Consider the following 26136-nt stretch of genomic DNA (forward strand, 5'->3'; position numbering starts at 1 on the left):
GAGCAATTTTAACCTAGCTTGGGAAGCAGGAAATCTTTGGGATCACGTGGGATGTAGTTTGTGACCCCATCCATTATGGACAGTGATACTGGATGGGTGTAAATCAGGATTACATCTGTTCCCATCATATTACTAATGAGCAAATAAGGTTAAAATTGCCCCCAGTTTGAGTCTCTCCTTTACACTTAAGAATGGATTACAGATGTGAGCTGAGATGGTCGAAGATGCTCTTTCACTTCAGCTATGGTCGCTGGAATGTGCTTCAGTGTCTATAACCAAGTGGTTTCTGGTATATGGGGAGCATTTTCTTTTGGTGCTGTGCCTTAGTCACATAGTGAACATGGTGGGCTGATTTCCACTGCGTTAGTTCTCATGAGTTGATTTTAAGTGACCAGGGGAAATCTGCCACAGTTAGTATTGGAGTGACTGAAACCACCTTTTGTTGAAACTCATTTTACAGGGCAGAGCAAACTCAACAATGGCAAATATTAATAGTTGCTTCCACTAGGGAATGAAGTGAAGCACTGCTAACAGTTTTGTCTTTTTGTCCTGCATTGTGTTACATTTTTTGCCTTGTGGATAAACATCTCAACGTAGCAAGAACTTGATGATAGTTTATGCTGAATAAGGGAGGGGTTAGACTATAATAATTGCTGTTCTGCTACATGGAAGGATGTTGTGAAACTTGAAAGGGTTCAGAAAAGATTTACAAGGATGTTGCCAGGGTTGGAGGATTTGAGCTATGGGGAGAGGCTAAGCAAGCTGGAGCTGTTTTCCCTGGAGCGTCAGAGACTGAGGGGTGACCTTATCAAGGTTTATAAAATCATGAGGGGCATGGAAAGGATAAATAGACTAAATTTTTTCCCTGAGGAGTGGGAGTCCAGAACTAGAGGGCATAGGTTTAGGGTGAGAGGGGAAAGATATAAAAGAGACATAAGGGGCAACTTTTTCACACAGAGAGTGGTGCGTGTGTGGAACAAGCTGCCAGAGGAAATGATGGAGGCTGGTACAATTAAAGCATTTAAAAGCCATCTGAATCGGTATATGAATAGGAAGGGTTTGGAGGGATATGGACCAAGTGCTGGCAGGTGGGACTAGATTAGGTTGGGATATCTGGTCGGCATGGAGAAGGGTCTGTTTCCGTGCTAAGCATCTTTATGACTATGACTTTTTACACAGGACCACAGGAAATGACATCACAAACCCAAAGTAACCCAAACATATAAATAGAAAGCAGGAATTTTTAGTATTGCTTCGCCTGAGGCCCACTGAAGATGTTACCTAATAGAGTAAAGAAATATCTGGAAATGAACCTTCCTGCTCAGTGAGCAAACCTACATCCTCTTTACAAATGACATATGGAAATCAACTGAGTATTCTTTAAGTGAGGGAAAGGAAGGAAACACATGATATGAGGAAAGTGCAGTTTGCAGTCCAAGCTTGATAGGCTGAATTGTCAGAGTCAGAAGCAGATCTTTCAGTCCATGCCGAACATAATCCCACTCTAGTCTAGTCCCATCTGTCTGCACCCTGCCCATATCCCTCTAAACCTTTCCTATTTATGTACCTATCCAAATATCTTCTAAATATTGGAATTGCACCCGCATCACCATTTCCTCAGGAAGTTCATTCCACATGCAAACCACCCTGTGTGTACAAAAGTTGCCCCTCATGTCACTTTTGAATCTTTCTCCTTTCACTTTAAAAATATGTCCCCTACCCGAAGGAAAAGACAACTACCATTAACATGATGTATACCTCTCATTTCTATCAGGTCGCCTCTCAATCTCCTATGCTCCAGTGAAAAAAGTCTCAGCCTATCCAGCCATTCTTTATCACTCAAGCCTTCCATACCTGGCAACTCTCTTCAGCTTGATTCTATCCTTCCTATAACTGGATGACCAGAACTGGACACAGTATTCCAGAACAGGTCTCACCAAAGTCCTGTACAACCTCAACCTGACTTCCCAACTCAAATGCCTAAGCTTCTTTAACTACCCTGTTTATATATGATGCAAACTTCAAATAATTATGTACCTACACCCCTTGGTCCCTCTATTCTACAACACTACCCAAGGCCATATCATTAATTGTAGAAGACCTACCCCAGTTTGTTGTCCCAAAATGCAATACCTCGCAGTTATCCAGATTGAACTCCATATGTCATTTTTTAGCCCATTGATCAAAATCCCTTTGTAATCTTAGAAAAAATTCGTCACCAATTTTGGTGTCACCCGCAAACTTACTAACCATGCCTTTTACATAAATGATTTGGATGAGAATATAGATGAAAAACTAAAGAGGACCCAGATCGGACCCCTCTGAAACACTGCTGGTCAAAGGCCTCCAGTCTGAAAAGCATCCCTCCACGATCACTCACTGTCTCCTGCTGTTAAGCCAACGATGTGTCCAATCGACAAGCTCACTCTGAATCCCATGTAACCTCGTTTTACTAATCAGTCTACAACGCAGAACCTTGTCAAAGGCTTTATGAAAATTGAAATAGACAACATCTACTGATCTGCCATTGTCAATCTTTTCAGTAACTTGCTTAAAAAACTCAATCAAATTTGTGAGACAAAATTTTCCTTGCATAAAGCCATGCATGTGGTTGTAAAATAAAGAGAGGTATAAATAATGTTAATGGTAGTTGTCTTTTCCCTAGGATGGGGGATTTCAAGACTCGGGGACACATTTTTAAAACCACAAAACCTCATCAATTTGTGTATCTTTTATAATCACCTCCAACAAGTTACCCACAACCGAAGTCAGACTCACGGGTTTACAGTTCTCCGGTTTCTCCTTATAGCTGTTCTTAAACAAAGGTACGATATTAGCCACACTCCAGTCATCAGACATCTCACCCGTAGTTATAGATGATGCAAATATTTTTGCAATGGATTTAGCATTTTCCTCCCTTGCTTCCCACAATATTCTGGGATACTGTAGAAGTAGTCTCCGATTTATCACCTTTATATTCTCGAAGACCTCCCAAACTCGCTCTTTTGTAATGAGAACTGTTTTTAAAACATCAAACTATATTTCTCTGCATTCTCTAGGCTCCATTTCTTTCTCTAAAAAAATCAGAGAAGGCTAACTAGAAATCAACCAGACAATAAATGACGTAAGATCTTGACAGCCGGCAAGTAGAATACAGAGAGCCAAAAACTAGCCACCTAGCCATACAACACATGGAGACACCCATGCTGAATCTGACCCCACTACCCATCCACTTCCCCCCCAAAAAAAAAACTGCATCCCTCACTCCCACCTCTCCACACACTATCCATTCCCTCCTGCACCCACAATAATGCATCCCATGCTCTCCATACCTCAACAAGAGAGATGTCTGAGCCATCACCTGACACACACACACTGTCTTTATATATACTTTTTTAAAAAAATATTCTTTGTTGCTTTTACTATTTCTGTTGCCCAGATTTGGATTAATGCAGGTGAAAAGCAATCACACTCATCTCAATACTGGAATATCTCAACACAAAGATTTTCTTTTTCTAAATTCCATCTACTGTGAAATCGAAGAAATGCCAGTCAACAAATTACAGATCAGTAATGGCCTATTAAGCAAGGAAGAAGAAATTTTGCTGCGAGTCTCACAGAAAGCCTTTGTTCTAGCCACATAGTGATGGCTAACAATGACATTTGTGTACTTTGAAGAAGAAACCCAATCACAGAAGTAAAATGATGTGTCCATTTGCTCATTTTCACAAAATATACAGCAGCTATTTGATCCAATGTACCTATGCGATTGGAGGGGCAGGGCTCAAGGGCGGAGGAGCGGGAAGTGAAGGAGATGCAGTGAAGAGCATCGCATCTCCACCGCATCTCCTCCACCCTTGAGCCCCGCCCCTCCAATTGCCACCAGGACAGAACCCCACTGGTCCTCGCCTACCACCTCCATATACATATCATCCATCGTCATTTCCGCCACCTCCAAACGGACCCCACCACCAGAGATATATTTCCCTCCCCTCCCCTATCAGTGTTCTGAAAAGACCACTCCCTCCATGACTCCCTCGTCAGGTCCACACCCTTCCACCAACCCAACCTCCACTCCCGGCACCTTCACCTGTAATCGCAAGAAATGCAAAACTTGCGCCCACACCTCCTCCCTTACTTCTCTCCAAGGCCTCAAGGGATCCTTCCATATCCGCCACAAATTCACCTGCACACACATTATTTACTGCATCTGCTGCACCTGATGTGGCCTCCTCTATATTGGGGAGACAGGCCACCTACTTGCGGAACGTTTCAGAGAACACCTCTGGGACACCTGGACCAACCAACCCAACCATCCCGTGGCTCAACACTTCAACTCCCCCTGCCACTCCACCAAGGACATGTAGGTCCTTGGACTCCCTCCATCGCCAGACCATAGCAACACGACGGCTGGAGGAAGAACGCCTCATCTTCTGCCTGGGAACCCTCCAACCACAAAGGATGAACTCAGATTTCTCCAGTTTCCTCACTTCCCCTTCCCTCACCTTGTCTAGTCCCAACCCTCGAACTCAGCACCACCTTCCTAATCTGCAATCTTCTTCCTGACCTCTCCGCCCCCACCCCCACTCCGGCCTATCACCCTCACCTTAACCTCCTTCCACCTATCGCATTTCCAAAGCCCCTCCCCCAAGTCCCTCCTCCATACCTTTTATCTTAGCCTGCTTGGCACACTCTCGTCTTTCCTGAAGAAGGGCTCATGCCAGAAACATTGATTCTCCTGCTCCTTAGATGCTGCCTGACCTGCTGCACTTTTCCAGCAACACATTTTCAGCTCAAGTTATTTACATGCCTATTTCCAGTGTAGTGATTCATGATTCTAATTTTTCTGCAAGAAGAGTATACTAATTTCTCTACTAATTTACTAACCATCTTGTAGTTATGGCTCCAGTTTTTGATTATTCCAGAAGTATATATTAAACTTGTCCAACCCACTAAATTTTAATTCCTTTGTGAGGATACCTCGAAGTCTTTTTCTTAACCCCAAACTTTCCTAGCAATGGAAATCTCTCAGATATGGTACCATTCTTGCAAGTCATTGTACTTTCTCCAGTGTTTGATGACAATTTTATAATATGGAAACCAGAAGTGCAGCCTGATTAAAGTCCAACACAAAGTTAACATAACATCATTACTTGTGAATTTGATAACCTTACAAATAAATCCCAGTGCTTTCTGAGCATTTCTTTCCTCCTTCAGAGGCTGTTTTTAATGGTTTGTTCTCCAGCATTTCACATTCCCTTTACTCTTCTAACCCATTCAATTTAAAACCAAAATATTCTCTAAGGTATAGGTAATGATTGTGTTTCTGACCAAAGTATCAATTTACCTATTAGCTATAGTTAATGTATCACATAATTACCTAGTTTGGCAAATTTTTACATGTACTCTTGTACTGTACTGTGTTGCATTCTTCCTCAGTGTTAGCTATATCTGTCAGTTTGGTATTATCTTCAAATGTTGATACTGTTGTTCATTCCTCAGTCAAATCATTAATCTAAATTATGAATATCAATGGCACCAAACTGATCCATATGGAACACAACTATTTAATCTTTCTCCAATCTGAATATATACCCTTTACCCTATTCTGTGTTTTTTTTACTCAATATGCAATGTATTCAGCTTCCTGACTACTTTCAGACTTTTATCATGAGGTAACCATGTCAAATGTCTTTTGGAAATCTATGTATATCACATACACTATGTTACCCATGTCTACTCTTTCCACTCTTTCATCTTTCAAACGAATTCAGGAGAATTAAATATTTTGTCATGACTGGTCACTATTTTCTTCAAAATGGTTTTTCTCACTCGATATTTTATCAATTCTTTTAGCATGCTTTCAGTATCTTTAACATCACAGACACTAACTGCTTGTCCTATAATTTCCAGGTTTTGATCGAATTGGACTTTTATGGCAAAGAAGGAAGGCATTCAGCCCATCAAGTTAATGCTGCCTCACGGTACAGCAAACCAGTCCGTGCCATTCTCTCCATCTCTATTTTCTCCTGAGTATATGTGATTCCATATCCAGACTTGATGTTTTAACCTCTTACATTTTGTGATTTATTCAATATTGTATATCACAACTCTTTCAGTTTTCTGCACATCTTCTAGTAGCGTCTAATTCATTATTTTCTTTATCAAAGTCTCAGGCACAGTAGTTATTGGTTCATCTGCTATTTTTCCACATTATCTTTGAGATCAACTTGTTCTTTCTTTACAGGCTGTTTTCCTATTTTAATTTTTCTTCTGTAACTTATATGTTCATAAAATACAATTATTTCTTAAACTCTTTTAAAGTTTGATTTCAGAATTTTACTTTGTGACTGTAATGACTGTGTCTTTTCGCTAACTGTTTTTAAAAACTGAGACTGAAATTAAAAAGTGTTTGAAGATCCAGTGTTTGAAAGGGTGGCAGCAGTTTTTAAAGCAAGTAACCAGGCTCCAAACGAGGCATTGTGTAAACAACTGTTTGAACAAGCAGCAATTGAAGTTTGAAACACAGAGGATTTGGAGCATAGGGAATGTACAAGTTAAGCCTTTTTTGGAAACAAAGTTGACTGATCTATGGACTACTGACTAATTTTCAATGATAGAAACATTATGTCAGCCAACAACCGAGAGGTTGGTTCTTAGAGAACTGAAAAGATTAGATCTGGGAACACGTTACAGAGGGGGAAGCAATCAGCCCCCCAGCTCAGGAGCAGTCTCTGTTTGCTGCAGTCAGAACGCACTGTAAATCTGAAAAAAAACTAATTTATCTATTCTGCAACAGTTGTTGTAAAGTGTGACTTTTAACTGATAAGTTGGACACTTTTTATAAAAGAACCAGCCAACTTCTGCTCCTTTGCAGTCGCTGAATGTAACTAAAGAAAGATGTCTGAAAGATTTAGCTGGCTTGCAGAAGAGTCATAATGATCATTTCATTAACACTACCTGGAGCAAAGGCGATTGAATGGTCTGTCCAATTTTTTCCCCCTCTGCCAAAACCTATTTTCTACCCTGTTTGTTTGTCCATTTGTCAGTGTGTAAGGGGAAGTTTATAAGAGGATTAGAATCTAATCAGTTGTAATAAATAGTAATTCTTGGTCAGTACAGAAATATGGTCTGTACTTTCTGTCAACCTGGGCCTCAACGTTAGATAAGTTGGGAAACTTTGCATTTTTTTTTAAAAAGTCTTTAACTTTTGGAATGATTCAAGGTATAACAGGGCTCGAGTTCGAGCACACTAGCCCAGTGAGTAGTAATAGCCACCCAATGGGTTTGTTTTTAAAAGCTTCTCCCTTTCGTTCCTTGCATTTGTTACCTTTTAAGGCAGGGTTAAAGTTAAAATTTTGATGTAAGCTGTCACTGCTATTGCTTAAGCAGTAGGTGGGGAAATTCTATTTTGTTTGGTCATTATGTTACCTTGGATTAGCTGCAATGAGCAAAGAGAGTCAGAGACGTACAGCATGGAAACAGACCCTTTGGCCCAACCTGCCCATGCTGACCAGATATCCCAACCCAATCTAGTCCCACCTGCCAGCACCCAGCCCATATCCCTCCAAACCCTTCCTGTTCATATACCCATCCAAATGCCTCTTAAATGTTGCAATTGTACCAGCCTCCACCACGTCCTCTGGCAGCTCATTCCATACACGTACCACCCTCTGCGTGAAATAGTTGCCCCTTAGGTCTCTTTTATATCTTTCCCCTCTCATCCTAAACCTATGCCCTCTAGTTCTGGACTCTCTGACCCCAGGAAAAGGACTTTGTCTATTTATCCTATCCATGTCCCTCAAAATTTTGTAAACCTCTATAAGGTCACCCCTCAGCCTCCAACGCTCCAGGGAAAACAACCCCAGCCTGTTCAGCCTCTCCATGTAGCTCAAATCCTCCAACCCTGGCAACATCCTTGTAAATCTTTTCTGAACCCTTTCAAGTTTCACAACATCTTTCCGATAGGAAGGAGACCAGAATTGCACGCAATATTCCAACAGTGGCCTGACCAATGTCCTGTACAGCCGCAACATGACCTCTCAACTCCTGTACTCAATACTCTGACCAAGAAAGGAAAGCATACAAAATGCCTTCTTCACTATCCTATCTACCTGCGACTCCACTTTCAAGGAGCTATGAACCTGCACTCCAAGGTCTCTTTGATCAGCAACACTCCCTCGGACCTTACCATTAAGCGTATAAGTCCTGCTAAGATTTGCTTTCCCAAAATGCAGCACCTCGCATTTATCTGAAATAAACTCCATATGCCACTTCTCAGCCCATTCGCCCAACTGGTCCAGATCCTGTTGTAATCTGAGGTAACCCTCTTTGCTGTCCACTACACCTCCAATTTTGGTGTCATCTGCAAACTTATAAACTGTACCTCTTATGCTCGCATCCAAATCACTTATGTAAATGACATAAAGTAGAGGACCCAGCACCGATCCTTGTGGCACTCCACTGGTCACAGGCCTCCAGTCTGAAAAACAACCCTCCACCACCACCTTCTGTCTTTTACCTTTGAGCCAGTTCTGTATCCAAATGGCTAGTTCTCCCTGTATTCCATGAGATCTAACCTTGCTAGTCAGTCGCCCATGTGGAACCTTGTCGAACGCCTTACTGAAGTCCATATAGATCACACCTACTGCTCTGCACTCATCAATCTTCTTTGTTACTTCTTCAAAAAAAATCAATCAAGTTTGTGAGACATGATTTCCCACGCACAAAGCCATGTTGACTATCCCTAATCAGTCCTTGCCTTTCCAAATACATGTACATCCTGTCCCTCAGGATTCCCTCCAACAACTTGCCCACCACTGAGGTCAGGCTCACCCTTCTTAAACAGTGGCACCACGTTTGCCACCCTCCAGTCTTCTAGCACTTCAGCTGTGACTATCGATGATACAAATATCGCAGCAAGAGGCCCAGCAATCACTTCTCTAGCTTCCTACAGAGTTCTCAGGTACACCTGATCAGGTCCTGGGGATTTATCCACCTTTAACTGTTTCAAGACATCCAACACTTCCTCCTCTGTAATCTGGACATTTTGCAAGATGTCACCATCTATTTCCTTGCAGTCTATGTCTTCCATATCCTCTTCCATAGTAAATACTGATGCAAAATATTCAATTTAGTATCTCCCTCATTTTCTGGGCTCCATACAAAAGCTGCCTTGCTGTTCTTTGAGGGGCCCTAATCTCTCCCTAGTTACCCTTTTGTCCTTAATATATTTGTAAAAACCCCTTGGATTCTCCTTAATTCTATTTGCCAAAGCTATCTCATGTGCCCGTTTTGCCCTCCTGATTTCCCTCTTAAGTATACTCCTACTTCCTTTATACTCTCCTTAGGATTCACACAATACATCCTGTCCATACTTGACATATGCTTGCTTCCTTTTTCTTAACCAAACCCTCAATTTCTTGAGTCATCCAGCATTCTCTATACCTACCAGCCTTCCCTTTCACCCTGACAGGAATATACTTTCTCTGGATTCTTGTTATCTCATTTCTGAAGGCTTCCCATTTGCCAGCCGTCCCTTTACCTGCGAACATCTGCCTCCAATCAGCTTTCGAAAGTTCTTGCCTAATACCGTCAAAATTGGCCTTTCTCCAATTTAGAACTTCAACTTTTAGATCTGGTCTATCCTTTTCCATCACTATTTTAAAACAAATAGAATTATGGTTGCAGGCCCAAAAATGCTCCTCCCGACACCTCAGTCACCTGCCCTGCCTTATTTCCCAAGAGTAGGTCAAGTTTTGCACCTTCTCTCGTAGGTACATCCACATACTGAATCAGAAAATTGTCTTGTACACACTTAAGAAATTCCTCTCCACCTAAACCTCTAAACTATGGCAGTCCCAGTCGAAGTTTGGAAATGTCCACACTCAAATTCAAACTGAACCAGGATTGGAGTTGTCCAGTTTTAATATGCATAGATTGATCTGCAGTTTGCAATATCAAAATTTGAAAAACTAATTATCATCTTAGGACCAGAGATAAGATACCTTTCAGAAATCTGCAAATAATCCTTTCATATCTCTCGCCTTTTACTAGGAATGTACTTAAAGATGCACATAATTAACCTCCAATAATACTTATGTGCGTAAAAACCTTTACACACTAACCTACCTTAAACAATGAGTTATTGAAGTATTTTGTTCTACATCAACTGAAAGATCCAAAAAATCTTCATCTTTACTACTAACCTGTAGAGAAAGAAAACACAACATTTAACCACAAAATATTACGTAGAATTATTTCACGATTATTTTTGTACTGTACTTCCTTTGACAATGGAGAGGGGGTAAAAGGGCAGGAAGGTGATCCAGAGGAAATGCAAAAAGAAACCTACAAAAAGGTTAAAAGGATAAAGGCAATATCTGATGCAGCACTACATCAGAACATGTCCAATATCAGTCATCCATCTGTAATGGATTACTCATTTCACCTCTGGCTACTTTCACTAATGTGTGGTTCTGTAGGGCTGCACCAGATCCAGTCAAATCCATAAAGTTGCAAATACCCAAAAAAATTACAGCAGATTTGGCAGCAAGAACAGCACAATTATGGGATTTTTTTGGTAACAAAATGGTGAATTTAAGGCTCTACTTGGCCAGCACTGTTAGCAATTTCAGCACACACTCATTATAGATTTCAACACTTTCCTTTGAAACTCACAGTTTCGCAATTAAGACACCTTGTTTCATTTGTTAGTGTTCCTTGAAATATTTCATGCACCCAGGTTGGTTCTGTTTTATCACTTTCCTCATTTTCCACATTGCCGTTTTGCAGCTTGCCATTCTGTTTCTCTTGTTTCTTTTCCTCTTGTAATAGGTCAGCAATTGTGTTTAAAAGGTAGTTCAGAAACTCGTGTGCATCTTGTTGCATATAATTATCAAATAGTTCTGGAAACATCAAAAAGAGGGTGTCAGTAACTGATCAGACTTGAATTACATTTTGATCAACACCTGATTTCCTCAATTATATCACCACGAATCTTCCCTTTTATCTCAAAAAAAGGATAAAAGTAATTCCCATCATCCCCCAACAAAACAAGGAGCCATTTAAACTTATTCTTTGGGTCAACAGTTTACAAAAAGATGGGTGTTGCAGTACCACATGAACATCACATTGAAAAGAGAGAACATAAGTAAACTATGGAAATCTGTTTTTTGGATTTAAATTGCAATTTTGCTATTACTGTCATATTAATTTTATCAAAGAACACTTTGTACCATCAGAAGCAAAATTCATAGTTCATTATAAATTTTATCAACGCATCTACTTGAACAATTATTCTGCTGAAAAGCTTTAACCAACTTCTGCATGAGGCACAGTAAACTGAAATGGAAATGCACGGCTCAAACATTGGTGTAGGATAAACGGGTTCTGATTCATGGCACACTGGTATCAGTACTGAGGAAAGACAATGTGGTTCCATTGGGATGGTCTTCATTTGAGTCCTGTAGGGAGCAGTGTCCTGTTCATATATTAGGGCTTTGGAAGGGGCTTTAAATTGGTAGGGAAGATGGTTCAAGTGAAGGTAAATATATATAAAAAAATCAAAATGAAACAAAAGAGCAGAGGTGCAAGGTAGTGAAGAGGCAAACATTAATCCAAGTGTGGCAAGAAAGGGTTGAAAATATACGCACAAGAGTGCAGCAGAATTTAGAATGAGTAAGTAATGATGATTAAAAAGTCAAAGTTTTAGATTCTTTATCTAAATCCATGCAGTATCTGTAATAAGATTAATGAGTTGATGCATAAGTAGAATAAATGGATACAACTTTAAAGTTATTGTAGAGACATGGTCACAAGGCCAAGACTGGAATCTTAATATTCAAGGGTATTCAGGCAAAAAGGAAAATGAGTTGGGGTTGCTTTGTCAGTAAATAAAAGTATTCGGGGCGAGTAATGATAGAGGTGTAATGAATTGTGATCCGGAATAGAGTGCAAGTAACGAACAGCAAGAGGAAACATTACTGGTACAAGTCATCTATAGGTCATGAAAGTGTTGATTCACGGTTGGATAAACTGTATAAACTGGGATGTAACAGAGACATATAAGGATGACAATTATCATGGGTGATTTTAATCTGCATCGTGACTGGATAATCAGATATGCAAGGGTACCATTGGAGACAAATTTGTAGAGTGTATCAGGGACTGCTTCTTATAGTATATTGCAGAACCTACCCAGGACCAGATTATTTTAGATCTTGTAATGTGTAACGAGGTAGGATTAATCCATTTTATTTCAACTTGAGAGCAGCAATGGCCTACTTCTGCTCATACGTCTAACATTCTTAAGCTCTTAAATCCAAAACCTTCAAAAGCTTGTCTTTTGCCCCATAATATTAAACTTCGGTTTTGTTAGCAGTTCTTTCTATCCAACCTAACTTATATTCACTTAATTATGGCATTAAAGTAGGCCACACTTTAATTCAAAAACTGTTTCAATATTCAAAGATTTAAAATGTTGAAATTAAAGACACTCAAGACATATAGGAACAGTACAATCGATGTCAGTGCAGGTTTTAAAAACAAACAGGACTTTGACTTCACAGTTCAACAATTTGAGCAAAATATTCCTACAATTATTTCCACTGCACATCAATTCAACATGCTTCTAGTTTTGAACTGTAATAAAGTTAACATTTAGCTTTAACATCGGTCATGCATTGCAAAAAGTAGAAAATGTCCGCATTACCATTTTCTTTTCTTAACCTTGAAATGAATTTCTTAGGTGGTATCACACCAACTTTCTTTTTCTGCGTTGCTATACTATTAAAGAGGTCAGATAGGCATGTGAGTAGATTTTCCTTCTTCCTGGGCTGCACCTTGTACGCCAAAACCTTTTCCCGAAATGGCCGACAGAAGTAAAGTGCTTGCAAAACTGAATTGCAATAGCATGTATTGCCAAACTAGCAAAGTTAAAAAACAATCAAAAACGTATAGTAAGGAATATGGAAGTAATGTCATTTTTTTCTCACTGCTCATGAGTGACGCTTTCAGATTATATTAAATCAGCTGATTCATCCTACTGAATTCAAGTCAGTAAGCCTGAAAGAATTCAGCAGCATGTGAACAAATATACATATTTTTAAAATTGATAGAAACATCTTTAATCACAATTGCCAAAACATGCAGGAAACAATGCTGAGATATTAGTTTCACTTTACATTTTTTTTTACACAAGCTATTGACGTTTCTAAAAGTTTCCTATCAAACTTAAATTATACCTACCATGATTAAAGAATATTTCAGGTTCATGAGGCCAGTTTGAAAAACCTGTGCCTGCACTCAGATTATTTGGACCCGATGGGCTTTACAAATTCAAACAAGATGAATAATCAATGTAAGAGGAAATTATGTATTAATTTTGGCTTAATCTAGGCAATTCCAATAGGGTGTGGTTCCTTATTTCTAGAATATTGTCCAAAAAGGTTCTAGATTACTACAATCTTACAATAGATTTTGAAGACTTCTTGAAGAGTTGACAAATAACAAAGTTTCAGGTTCAGATACATTTGCTTTTCTCTTGTTTGTTTTATTTTTCCAATCTCTATGCTCTACATTGCCAGCTATGCAGACCTGGATGTTATATCTACTCCTCCTCCACACGTGAAATTAGATCAGTTACTTTGCGAAAAGCTCTGATCAAGACAGATGCATGAAAGTATGCTCACTTGGAACTAGGATTTGTATTTTAAAAAGGGGCTAAAATTGGGTGAACAGATCACTAAATTTCCTTATTACAACTTCTAAGTATAGATGTTATATCTTCAATTGGAAAGGGATTTCCAAACTTGTCAGAATTATGCATTTGTATATCCCTATTTGGAATTTTTACTATTTTACCAGTTTGCTTCCACTGTTATGAAGTAGGCATCACCTGATCCAATATAATTTCAACAATTTGAAAAGAAAAAAAATGATTAAAATAGGACTGGAACTCATTTTTGAAATGGCTAAAGGGAATGCTAGTCTGAAGACTGATTCAGAAGACATGAGCAGTAACTTACATTGACCAAGCCAAAGTAATGTTCATTTACTGGAAACTGTTCCGGCCCAATCTCTTTCTCCAAAGCAGAGGCATTGGCGCCCTAAAAACAGAGAGACAAAGGAGAGATGGTCAAGAGAATCACTAAAGGAATTTATGTTTTAGTGTAAGATTCACGCTATTTCAGAAACTAGTTGAGATCGTTTCATATTTAAAAAGCTTTCTATTCACATCAAAGGAAACAGTCATGTTCTTGCTGTAACAAGTGCAGTAGTTTTATATTGAAAATGTCAAATTTAGACAAGGGTAACAGGGCAACTTCCAGTCACTTCCAGGGACAATTTAAAAACATGAAATGTGAGGCAGGAGAAGTTTTAAAAATTCCATTACCCCTGCAATGTATGGTGGATCTATTGAGGCAGCTGTACTGCACACAACAATTAGGTTAGGCCATTTAAGCACAGAGCAGTCACAAAAGCTTAAAATGTATTTGGCGAAAGTGAGGACTGCAGATGCTGGAGATCAGAGTTGAGAGCGTGGTGCTGGAAAAGCACAGCAGGTAAGGCAGCATCCAAGGAGCAGGAGAATTGACATTTTGGGCAAAAGCCCTTCAACAGGAATAAAATGTATTAGGTAAAAGCAAGGACTGCAGATGCTGGAAACCAGAGCTGAGATTAGAGTGGTGCTGGAAAAGCACAGCAGGTCAGGCAACATCCGAGGAGTAGGAAAAATCGACGTTTCGGGCAATGCTCTTCATCAGGAATAGAGGCAGGGTGCCTGCAGAGTGGAGAGATAAATGAGGGGGCTGGGTGTGGGGAGAAAGTAGCATAGCGTACAATAAGTGAATGGGGATGGGGATGGAGGTGATAGATTTGAGAGGATGGTGGGGGAAGGTAGCAAAGAGTACAATGGGTGAATTGGGGTGGGGATGGAGGTGATAGGTCAGAGAGGAGGGTGGAGTAGATAGGTGGAAAGGAAGCTAGGCAGGTAGGACAGGTCATGGGGAAAATGCATGTGCTCATGCAAAGTCAACTCAATGTCAGGATGCACCTATACAGCAAGCGACACTGACATCAAATACCAAAAGGAAATGCCTTTACTTTGAGTTTAAAACCAGTGAGATGCCTCACTTAAACTCAAATACAGTGACAAGTCAGAATGCAAAGCTAATTCCAAGGTTATACTGGTATTATTAATTACAAATTACTCAATGGCAATATAAATCTCAGCTTCCAGCCTCTTGCTGATGACTAAATGCAAGGATTTGGAGATCCATTAATTGCAGCAATGAAGCCCAGCTGTTAAATAGCTTTGAATATTTTATAGTAGACAAGCAGGAGGCTGGAGGAACACAGCAAGCCAGGCAACATCAGAAGGTGGTGAGGAGTCAACATTTCATATATAACCCTGCTTTCAGGAATGGGGGTGGGAGTAGGGCGAGCTGCAGATAAAGGGAGGGTTGGGGGAGAGTCAGAATGGCGAGGTAGTGATAGATGAATACAGATTGTGGGTACGACCTGGTTGGTTGATGGGAGGAATGAATCCGGTAGGAAGGGTCGGTAGGAGGAATGGAAGGGGAGGAGGTGGGGCTGGAGAGGGAGTTGGGGAATGGATGGGAAGTTTATCTGAAATTGGAGAACTCAATGTTAAGACCTCAGGGCTGTAGGCTGCCCAGGCGAAACATAAGGAGTTGTTTCTCCAATTTGCGATCTGATTCACCGTGGCAATGGAGGAGGCCAAGGATAGACATGTTGGAGAGGGAGTGGGAAGGGGAACTGAAATGGGCCCTGACCTCCTCATTGCCACAGTGAATCAGACGGTACCTCCTCTACTGCGTAGGTGCGTTTGTGTGTAGGCATACATGTATGTTGTGGTAGTGTGTAGTAGAAACAGAATACCACAGGTGGATATATAAATGATGTGAAATATAAATTTATATATCAATACACTGTGTTAGAGTGAGAGCAGCAGCTTTAATCCATCATCTTGGTTTTCAACCTCTACTTCTGTCCACAAACAGTGTTAATAAGAATTGAAAGAAGATGCTTCCTTGGGCAATAAAGGCCCAAAGCTTTTTCACTATCCTGGTTGTAGTGAAGTGGTCTAAAAGATGTTTACAAAACAAAAATGTGATTACTACTTAAAATGGAAAATAAATGAAAAAGGGAATAAAAATGACCGTTTTATTTTGTTAAAACTTTCATGCTAAAGTGCATAAAAAACTACTCAACAGAAATAGCGTCCTCCTTCTTTGTGCAGTATTGCTGTTTTCAAACATTGCAAATATAGACACACCAAAAGGACCTGGTTTCAAAAGTTGCTAATGCTGCTGTACTTGAGCTGAAGCACTGCAAAATCAATAAATGCTCCGAAAGATGATGAGGGTTCTGCAATTGCATACCACATCAAAAGATACGTGCATTTTATAGGTCTATTTAGCAGCAACTATTGGGAGCTGTCATTCCAGATGATCCCCAAGCAGCTCAGGTATAACTACGCACTATGGAATAAATGAAGACTTCAGGCAAGGAACTGAAAATCCCTTCTGTATTTGGATGCAAATTCCTTTTAGTTAAAAGAAACTAATATCTAGGTCTGGTTTCAAAATCACTTTCAATGGTTTAATACTTTAAACAATAAGTAGCTCACTGAGGCTCAAACTCCTTGAAGCTCTTTGCAGTTTAAAACAAACATTCACTGAGTATTTAACCACACTAATTTTTAAAGCAATAGATATTTAGTGCCATGCTCAGTTAAAAGAAACTTTACACATCAGTGATTGAAATGTCCTATAAGAAATATGAATATTATTAAATACTGTTGCTTTCAGTAAGCTATTAATAAGGAACAATATGATTTACTACCATCTAAATTGACAAACCAACCAACTTGCCATTTTTCACATTGGCGATATCTCAGGTCCAGTACCATTTAATTTAGTGGAAATATAGGATTGTTCTAAGGACTGCCTTTCATGATTCCACTGTTAATAACTAAGCTCACTGGATTACAGTGACAGAATAAATTATGTTAATGAATGTCCATGTTTCTCTTTAATAAATCAATGTTTTGGAGATCAAACAGCATATATAGCCAACAGAATTCTATATGGAAATCTTCTGATCAAAGACTGTATGTCCATTTTCCCATTTTTAAAAAATTCATTGGGAGTTCTGGGCGTTGTTGACTAGGTAGGTCTGCATTTATTGCCAATCTCCAACTGTCCAAAGGGTAATTGTTCTAAAAGTCAACCACATTGCTGTTGGTCTGGAATCACATGTAGGCTAAACCAGGTAAAATTTGCAGTTACCTTCTCTAAAAGATGTAAGTGAACCATGGTGAGATTGAACTTAGGTCCCCAGAATGTTATCTGGGCCCAGTAGTAAAAGCACTAGGCCACCACTGCTCCAAGCTCATCAATCTGTGAAGTGGCAACATTATTCACATACAAGGAGGCTTTGGTCTGAATGATGCACTACCGGTGATCGTCACCTACTTAATGCCCACATCTTTCCCAATGGACTCAGTAAGTGGCTCCAGTCAGCACATGAACAAGACAGAGGGCGCTCGTAAGAGCTGAATAAGGAAGAGGTCACCATGAAAAAGAAGGAGATTGCAGAGGACTTGCTGCTCATCAGGGAGAAGAGCATCCAAACAGAGGCACTGGTGAGAAATGACCAAGGAGGATTCTGGGAGAGGTTGGTTCAGTCGTCAAAACTGAGAAAAGAATCATGGACATAGGCTTGGCTGTTCAGGAACCAAGTTTGCAGACTGAATAAGTTGCATATGGAGAGAGATAAAATATTCTACATTTTTATGGTCTGTTTGGAATAGAAAGGAGTGAGGGACCTGCATTTGATGACTAGTGGATTAGGTTGTGTAATCAGTTCCTGGTGTGTAGCTGATTAGATTCAAAATAGCAGGAGAACCTGGCCCTGTGGAATACTTGCCTGCAATTTGTGGGGAATCAGGGGCATTTCCAAAGTCTGACTAGATAGGTAGGAGGTACGTTCAACTGCAGCTCCTGAGTTGTGCATGGAACATCCATGAGGCTGAGAATGTTGTGGATTACACATTCAAGATCACAACACCTGTAAGGGCTATACAGATAGAAAAAAGTGTTGGGTGACCATCAGGAAGAGGAGTAAGCATGAGTGTGGCAGGACGAGTGTGGCAGGACAGGTGTGTCCTGTGGCTACTGTCCTGTCAAAAAAGGTATACTGTTCTGGATAGTGTTGAGGGATGACCTTTCAAAGGAAAATAGTAGCAGCCAAGTCAGTGACCTTGGGTTCATGTTGTGCTACATGTAACCCTGCCACACTGTTCTGTATTTGTGAAATCTTCCTTACTACCCTGTTTTGACATCCTGCCCTGTTATGATCTCTCTATCTTAATTAGTTTGAGGAGTTTTCCAGCGCCACTTTTTGACTCTGATTTGCAGCATCTGCAGTCCTCACTTTCTCCTGGTTATGAGCGTCATACAAGCTGCATGGATGCATGTGGAAACTGCAGGGAGGATGAGAAAACTGCCCCCGGCTCTGTGGTATAGGGAGTCATTCAAGTGGGAAAAGTAAATAGGAACATAGTAATGGTTGGGAACAATATAATCAGTAGAATAGATATTGTCCTGAAGCCAGAAGTGCAAGCTCAAATACTGTGATGCCTACCAGGTGCCAGAGTTAAAAGGACATCTCCTCAGGGTGGAAGAGAAACCTGGAGTGAGGTGAAAGGATCCAGTTGTTATTGTTCAAACTGGTACCAATAACTGGTAGAACTAGAAAGGAGGCTCCTTAGAAACCCCAAGGTAATAATCTCAGGATTGCTAATTGAACCATGGGTGAACTGATATGGGGTAAGTAATATCAAGGAGTTAACAGCTTAAATATAATAGCTTGAAGAATGGTGTGGGATGAATGGAAACTGAAAGAACTGCAGATGCTGGAAATCAGAAACAAAAATAAAAATTGTTGGAAAAGCTCAGCATGTCTGGCAGCATCTGTGGAGAGAAAGAAGAATTAACATTTCAGGTCCAGTGATCCTTCCCAGAACGATGTCAAAATAAACACAATAGTTATCATTAGATGAAAATATACTGGTGAAACTACTGAGGCCAAAATCCACCAGGATCCTGGACCTGATGGTCGCATCCTTGGATGTTAAAGAAAGTAGCTACTGAGATAATGGATACACTAGTAGTAACTGCCCAAGAATCTTGACAGACTGGAAGAAGCCCAGAGAATTGGAAAATGCCAGTATAACCCTTATTCAATAAGGGAGAAACACACAGAGGTCTATTATGCCCGTTAGTTGAACTTGTCATTGGGAAATTGTTTGTTATTATTAAAAATGTAATAGCACTGCATTTAGAAGTACATTGTATGATCACAAAGAGTCAGCATGGCTTTTAAAGCAGAGATTATGCCTTACAACTTTACTAGAATTCTTTAAAGAGGCAGCAAGCAGGAGCGTTAAAGAAGCAAAACATTCAAAATTTCCAAAAGGCATTTATAAGGTATCGTACATAAGCCTATTTAAGATAAAAGCAAACAGTTCGAGAGATGGACAGACAATTGGCTAACTAATAGAAAAATGAGTTGGGATATGTTGAGCATTTTCAGGATGAAGTGAATGGGCCACAATTATGTATAGTACATATGAATGACTCGGATGAGGAAAATGAATGCACTACAGACAAGCTTGAGGATGTCACAAAAATAGACATGATGTGGAGGTGCCAGTGTTGAACTGGGGTGGACAAAGTTAACAATCACAATGCCAGGTTATAGTCCAACAGTTTATTTGGAAGTACAAGCTTTTGGAGCACTGCTCCTTCATCAGGTATTAGCACTCCAAAAGCTTTTACTTCCAAATAAACCTGTTGAACTATAACCTGGTGTTGTGTGACTTTTAACTTTGAAAAACAAATGATGAGGATAACAGCCTGTATTCAGACAGACCTAGATGATTTCACAAACCTTTATATTCCATATGTCATGTGGGAAAATAAGAGTTATTGCATTTTGGCACAAATAGAGGAGCTCAACATTATTTAAATGGAGAAATATTGCAGAAAGTTGCAGAGGTGCATTTGGGAGTCCCCTTACATAAATTATAAAAAGCCAGCACACAAGAAGCCAGGTAATAGGGAATGCAAATGGCAGTTGGCTTTTGAATCAAAGGGAATGGAGTCCAAAATAATGAAGTCCTGCTGAAACTATGTAAGGGATATATATAGTTAGGTCATACCTAGAACACAGTGAAGAGTTTTGGTCCCTTTATCTAAGGAAAGATATAACGGCAATAAAGGCAATCCAGGGAAGGTGCACGACATTGATCCTGGGCTTGGAGAGATTTTCTTATGAGAAGATGAGCAGGTTGGGTCTGTGCTCACTGGAGTTTAGAAGGATAAGATGGAGTGAACTCTATTGAAACAAAATAACCTTTGGTGGCTTGATGCAGTGGATGCAGAGAAGTTGCTTCCCAATCTGGGAGAGGCTAGGAAAGAAAGATAGTCTCTTATAATAGAAATGTAAGACAGAAGTGAAGAAGAATATCTAGTCTTAGAGGTTAATGCATGGGAAATTCTTTGAATCGGAGAGCTGCAGAGACAACATAATTAAGTGTATTCAAGGATAAGATAGCCAAAATATCAATCTATAATGGAATCAAGGGTTGAGGATTTTTAGATCAGCTACAATCTCACTGAATGGCACAGCAAACTCAATGGGATGATTGATCTTCTGTTTTTTTTTTGTTCAGTTTCTTTATTGTGGATATCGCTGGCTGGAAAAGAATTTATTGCAGAGTTCCCCTTGAATAAATAGTGGCAAGCTGCCTTCTTGAATTGCTGTAGTCCATTTGCTATATGTTATTAGGGAGGTCTTGGGCGCAGCGACATTGAAGGAACGGCTGCAGAAACATCCAGGGAATCACTGACAATGCTTTACAATAACCATGTTAGAGCAATTCAGCTATCCCCACCAGCTTTACCCTATTACCTTGCCTATCCTTTCAGAAAAGTGCAACCTATTTCTCACTCTCATTTCATATCTCTCATATTACTATCAAGTCACGAAATAAATCCTCATTCAAAAATGCCGTAGAATATGTCAGGAATACCCAAAAATGAGGTGACAACATGGGACTGAACAGATGCTAAACAGTGTAAGCAGCATGAATTTCAGCCAAGCAACTGCACGACCAACAGATTAGACAAAAATTCTATAACACTGTCACATCTACTCATGAATATTGATGGACAATTAAACAAATAAATCAGTGGACGCAGATCAACAGACATTCCCATCCTCAAGAATGGGGTCGGCACATCAGTTAAAAAAAAAGAAAAGGCTGAAGCACTTGCAGCTATCTTCAATCAGATGATTCATCTCAGGCTCCTCCTGAGATCCTTAGTGCAGCTGTAAGTTTCCAATCAATTCAAATCACAAGTCACTCCATATGATATGAAACGGCAGTTTAAGAGTCAGGATACTGCAAAATTTATGGACTCTGACAACATCAACAGGAGCAGTGAAAATCTGTACTCCAGAACAAGCCATGTCCCTGGTTTAGCTGTTCCAGTACAACTAGAATACTGGCATCCATCTGACAATATGGAAAGTTGGCCATATGTATCATATCTGTAAAGAGTAGGACATATTACTCAGACAATTTCTGCCCTAACAGTTTACTGTCAATCCTGTGATTGAAGTTGCCATTGCCATTGCTATCAAGCACCACTTACACAGCAATGAGTTTTCACTGATACCCAGTCTGGGTTCAGCTAGGGTCACTCAGCTCCATCTTTATTATAGCTGAAAATGTGTTGGTTAAAGCACAGCAGGTTAGGCAGCATCCAAGGAATAGGAAATTCGACGTTTCGGGCATAAGCCCTTCATCAGAAAATCATCATCAGCCCTTCCTGATGAAGGGCTTATGCCCGAAACGTCGAATTTCCTATTCCTTGGATGTTGCCTAACCCGCTGTGCTTTAACCAGCAACACATTTTCAGCTGTGATCTCCAGCATCTGCAGACCTCACTTTTTACCCCATCTTTATTATAGCCTTGCTCCAAACACAGACAAGATGGTAGAGTTCCAGAGATGAGGAGTGAGAGATTGCACTGGCACAATGGCAACATTTGACCAAAGTGTGACAGGAAGCAGCCTTAGCAAAATTGAAAGCAAAGGGTATCAGTGGAAATTTCTCAAGCTAATTATAGTTATCGATATCAAAAAAGGAACCTAGCTGTGGTTGTTGAAGAAAATCACATCTGGCCTTGGACATCACTATGGAAATTCTTGAAAATAGTACACCAGGCCCAACTTTCTTCAGCTGCTCAAGGACCCTCCCTCCACAGACTGCAATCAGTGAAGATAGGTGACTGCACCTCCTTCACAATAACATTCAATATTGGCGCCTCCCAAGGATGCATCCTCAGTCCCCTACTGTACTCCCTGTACACCCACAAGTGTGTTGCAAAATTCCAAATAAATGCCATAAACAAGTTCACTGATGACACCACCATAGTGGGACGGATATCTAACAACGACGAGTCAAGTACAGAAGGGAGATAGAGGCCGGTCAATATTGACAAAACTGAAGAAGTGATCTTTGACTTTCATAACAAAGAAGGAGAACACGTCTCCGTCAATGGTACTGAGATCGAGGGGGTGGAGAGGGTCAGGTTCCTCAGAGTAACAATAACAGTCAACCCGTCCTGGACTTCCCACATAGATGAGACGGTCAAAAGGTGCATAACAATACCTTTTCTTCCTCAGGCAGCTCAGGAAACTCAGCATGTCCAGGAGGACTCTCACCAAACTCTACAGATGCACATACTGTCTGGGTGCTTAACAGTCTGGTATATAACTGCTCTGCCCAGGATCATACAAAACTACATAGGATGGTGTGCACAGCCTAGGCCATCACAGAAGCCAACCTTCCATCCAAAGACTCCATTTAGATGACACGCTTCTGCGGAAAGGCTGCCAACATCAAAGACCCTTTGCACCTCATAGTGATTTCCTTCAATCTCTTCCATCAGGCAGAAGAATCAGAAGCCTGAACACACACACCAGCAGGTTCAGGGGCAGCTTTCTTGTGGTAGGTTATTAGACTACTGAATGGGCACTCTCGCTTAAAATAATGCTGATTTGGCTAACACAGACCTCTGTTGCATACCCTGTGCAATGTTACCTGTACCCCTCTAAATCGTTTGTTCTGTACATCCTTGCATACAATGATCTGCCTATACTGCTCATAAACAAAGCTTTTCACTGTACTTCAGTATACGTGACGATAATAAAAAAATTAATCAATCCAACATACCCACGTCTGATTGTATGTTCATTGTTGGTAAAACAGTACTGAGTACCACCCAACTCTGAAGACACTGAAGTGGTCTACACCCAAACGCAGTAATACTTGAACAATATTCAGGTTTGGGTCTGAAGAGATCTAACCATGCTTCCTTGACTTTGAATGCCATCGTCATGGTTGAAACCCATCAATATCCTATAATTACCATTGACCAACATATCAATTTGATTGCCAAAGATAGTGTGGCTATGATAGCGGATCAGATACTGAGAAGTCTGTGGCAACCTCTCAACTTTTATAGCCTGTCCACCAGGCACAAATCAAGAGCCTGATGGAATACGTTCCACTAGACTAGACTGGACAGATACAGCCCCGACAATCTAGAAGCTTGACAACATTTGGGACAAAGAAGTCTGCTTGCTCAGAACCCCATATTCCACCTTAAAACATTCACTCCCTCCACCATCAGCTTTTAGATACATTGCAACAAATTTAAAAGCCTCATTCAACAGCATTTTCCAAACTCGTGGCTTTTACAATCTAGAAGGTCTGGATAATGGACACCTGGGACAATCACCAACCACCACTAACCGCCCCCTCCCCCCCCTTCACTAGGTCATCCCTTCACGATCACTGGGCCAGAAAAAAAAAACAAATTCCCAACCACAACACTAAGCGTACACCTAAAACATATAGATTGCAGTTGTTCAAAAGGGCAGCTCACCACTATGTTGCTGAAAGCAATTATAGATGAACAATAAACTGGTGTTACCAGCAATACTCTCTACCTTAAAAGAGTAAAAAAGATACAATAATTTTTTTAAAAACCAGCATACATTTTCCCCATCCAGCAGGAAAGAAAATTCATATCTTATCTAGCAAGTGACAGGTTTTCTATTAACCACACCAGCTGAGATCACGTAACTGTGATTTCATTGCTGAATAACTCCAGTAGTAAGAAAATACTAACTTAGCATGAAATATTTGTCGATGGAAAATTAAGCAAGCATTCAATGGAGTGAACTCTATCTGCAATGCACAACTATTTCCATTGCAGGTACTTTTCCTGTGAAGAACTTCCTAACATCAGTCTTAACTCACTTTACCTTTGTAGAAACTTGTTCAAACTTCTCCTACTGTTGTAATGAAAAGTAGCTTTTTGATTTATCAATTTGCTCAAGTGTATTGTATACCTTTGAGATCAGTGGGCTCCTTATTAAAAGGTGAGAACCAAGCACCTTCAACTCTTCCTGATCTCAAATCCACAACACTTGGGATCAGTTCATGACTCTTCTTTAGATTATTGTCTTTAATTGTCCACATTGGACATTACTCTTAAGTTGTAGACTAACCAAAACATCTTATAGTTTGATCTTGAGTTCCTTAGCCTTCCATTTCATCATGACAATAAGCAGGAACAATGGTTGGTTTCTAAACACTAAGATAGATTCAACATGAGCAATTCTTTCACAAATTTGGTTATAAACATTTCATTTAAGTCTGTCTCCATTTTACATGTGCCAGAATTTACTATAAACATAAATTTAGTACCGCAACAATTGCATTTAAATATGTAGGTGGGAAACTCTGAATAGTATGGCTGCATTGATCCAAGAAATTTCAGGCCGCCATAACATAAGTGCAAAGTTTAGTTCAAATTATTAAGCACAATTTGTACCCAAGACTTAATAAAAGCGTAATATGTTTTTACCATTTAAAAGTTATTTGCTAAAAAGAAACTTGTACTAATCTGCAGATAAATCAAAAACGATCACTTAAGTAACAAAAAATTACTTTAAAACTCTTAGAAACCCACTCTTGAAATAATACTGCCATGTCATTGACAGGAGGATGCATGAGAATATAAAAACAGAAAATGCAGAAAGATTCTAGTAGAAGCTGTGGAGAAAGAGAGGTAATATTAAAGGTTGACATCCATGCATCAGAACTCGGGGCAGATGGCAGTTTAATGGTAACATCAAGGCTTGAACGAGTTCCAATCTCACAACAGAAACTAAATTCAATTATAAATCTAGGGTCAGTAATGGTCACCTTGAAATTATCATCAGTTGTCGTAATAATTAACCCTATCTGGTTCATTAACATCTTTTAGTGAAGGAAATCAGTAATTTACACCTAATTTAGTCCACAATGTGACTGATTCTGAAAAACCCTCTGAAATAGCTTAGGAAGCCATTCAGTTCAAGAGCAATCGATGCTGGTCTTGTCAGCATCAATACGCTGCATGAGATAATAGTGGAAGAAAGTATCCAGTGAATTATAGACCAGTCCGACTAACAACTGTGGAAGGAAAAATAATGAAGTCTCTAAAGGAGACAATGAAATAACTTCTAAATGAGTGCTCAAAAGGAAAACTTTTGCTTGAATTTTTTTAACTACTAGACTCTAAGCAATGGAAATGTGATAGATTTATTTGAATTTTCAAAAGGTGTTTAATAATGTGTCCCATAATAGACTAATTAACATGGTCAAAGAAGGAGGTGTCAAGGGCCAAACGATAGAAATGTTAGTTAGCTGACTTCAGGATAGAAAGCAGAGAGTGGAAGTAAAGGAGGATATTGTACAAGTGATCGGTGCCTGAACCACTACTGTTCAGTATTCACGTTGGTGATTTTGAATTTTGATTTTGGATTCCAATTTCTAAAAATGAGTCGGGGGGGTGGGAGAAAAGAAAAGAAACAGCATTCAATACAGAGATGGTTTGCAATGAATTACAGAAGGACATTAATATAGTTGCCTAAAGCACAAATTATTGTAAATAAAGTTCAGGACAGAATCAGGAGGTAGTA

At 39.9% G+C, this 26136-nt stretch overlaps 1 protein-coding gene across 2 annotated transcripts in view; it reads right to left on the reverse strand.

Moving 5' to 3' along the window:
- Positions 1-26136, reverse strand: part of LOC132820152 (ubiquitin carboxyl-terminal hydrolase 12-B) — a 55482-nt gene that overhangs the window by 23554 nt on the left and 5792 nt on the right. For both annotated transcript variants that reach the window (XM_060832099.1, XM_060832100.1), the window contains exons 2-5: positions 14028-14108; positions 12713-12926; positions 10681-10907; positions 10132-10208 (exon numbers count right to left, since the gene is read on the reverse strand). In XM_060832099.1, coding sequence (XP_060688082.1) covers positions 10132-10208; positions 10681-10907; positions 12713-12926; positions 14028-14108 — 599 coding nt within the window. The remainder of the gene's footprint in view (positions 1-10131; positions 10209-10680; positions 10908-12712; positions 12927-14027; positions 14109-26136) is intronic.

Source organism: Hemiscyllium ocellatum, chromosome 11 (assembly GCF_020745735.1).
Source record: "Hemiscyllium ocellatum isolate sHemOce1 chromosome 11, sHemOce1.pat.X.cur, whole genome shotgun sequence".
Lineage (NCBI taxonomy): Eukaryota > Metazoa > Chordata > Chondrichthyes > Orectolobiformes > Hemiscylliidae > Hemiscyllium > Hemiscyllium ocellatum.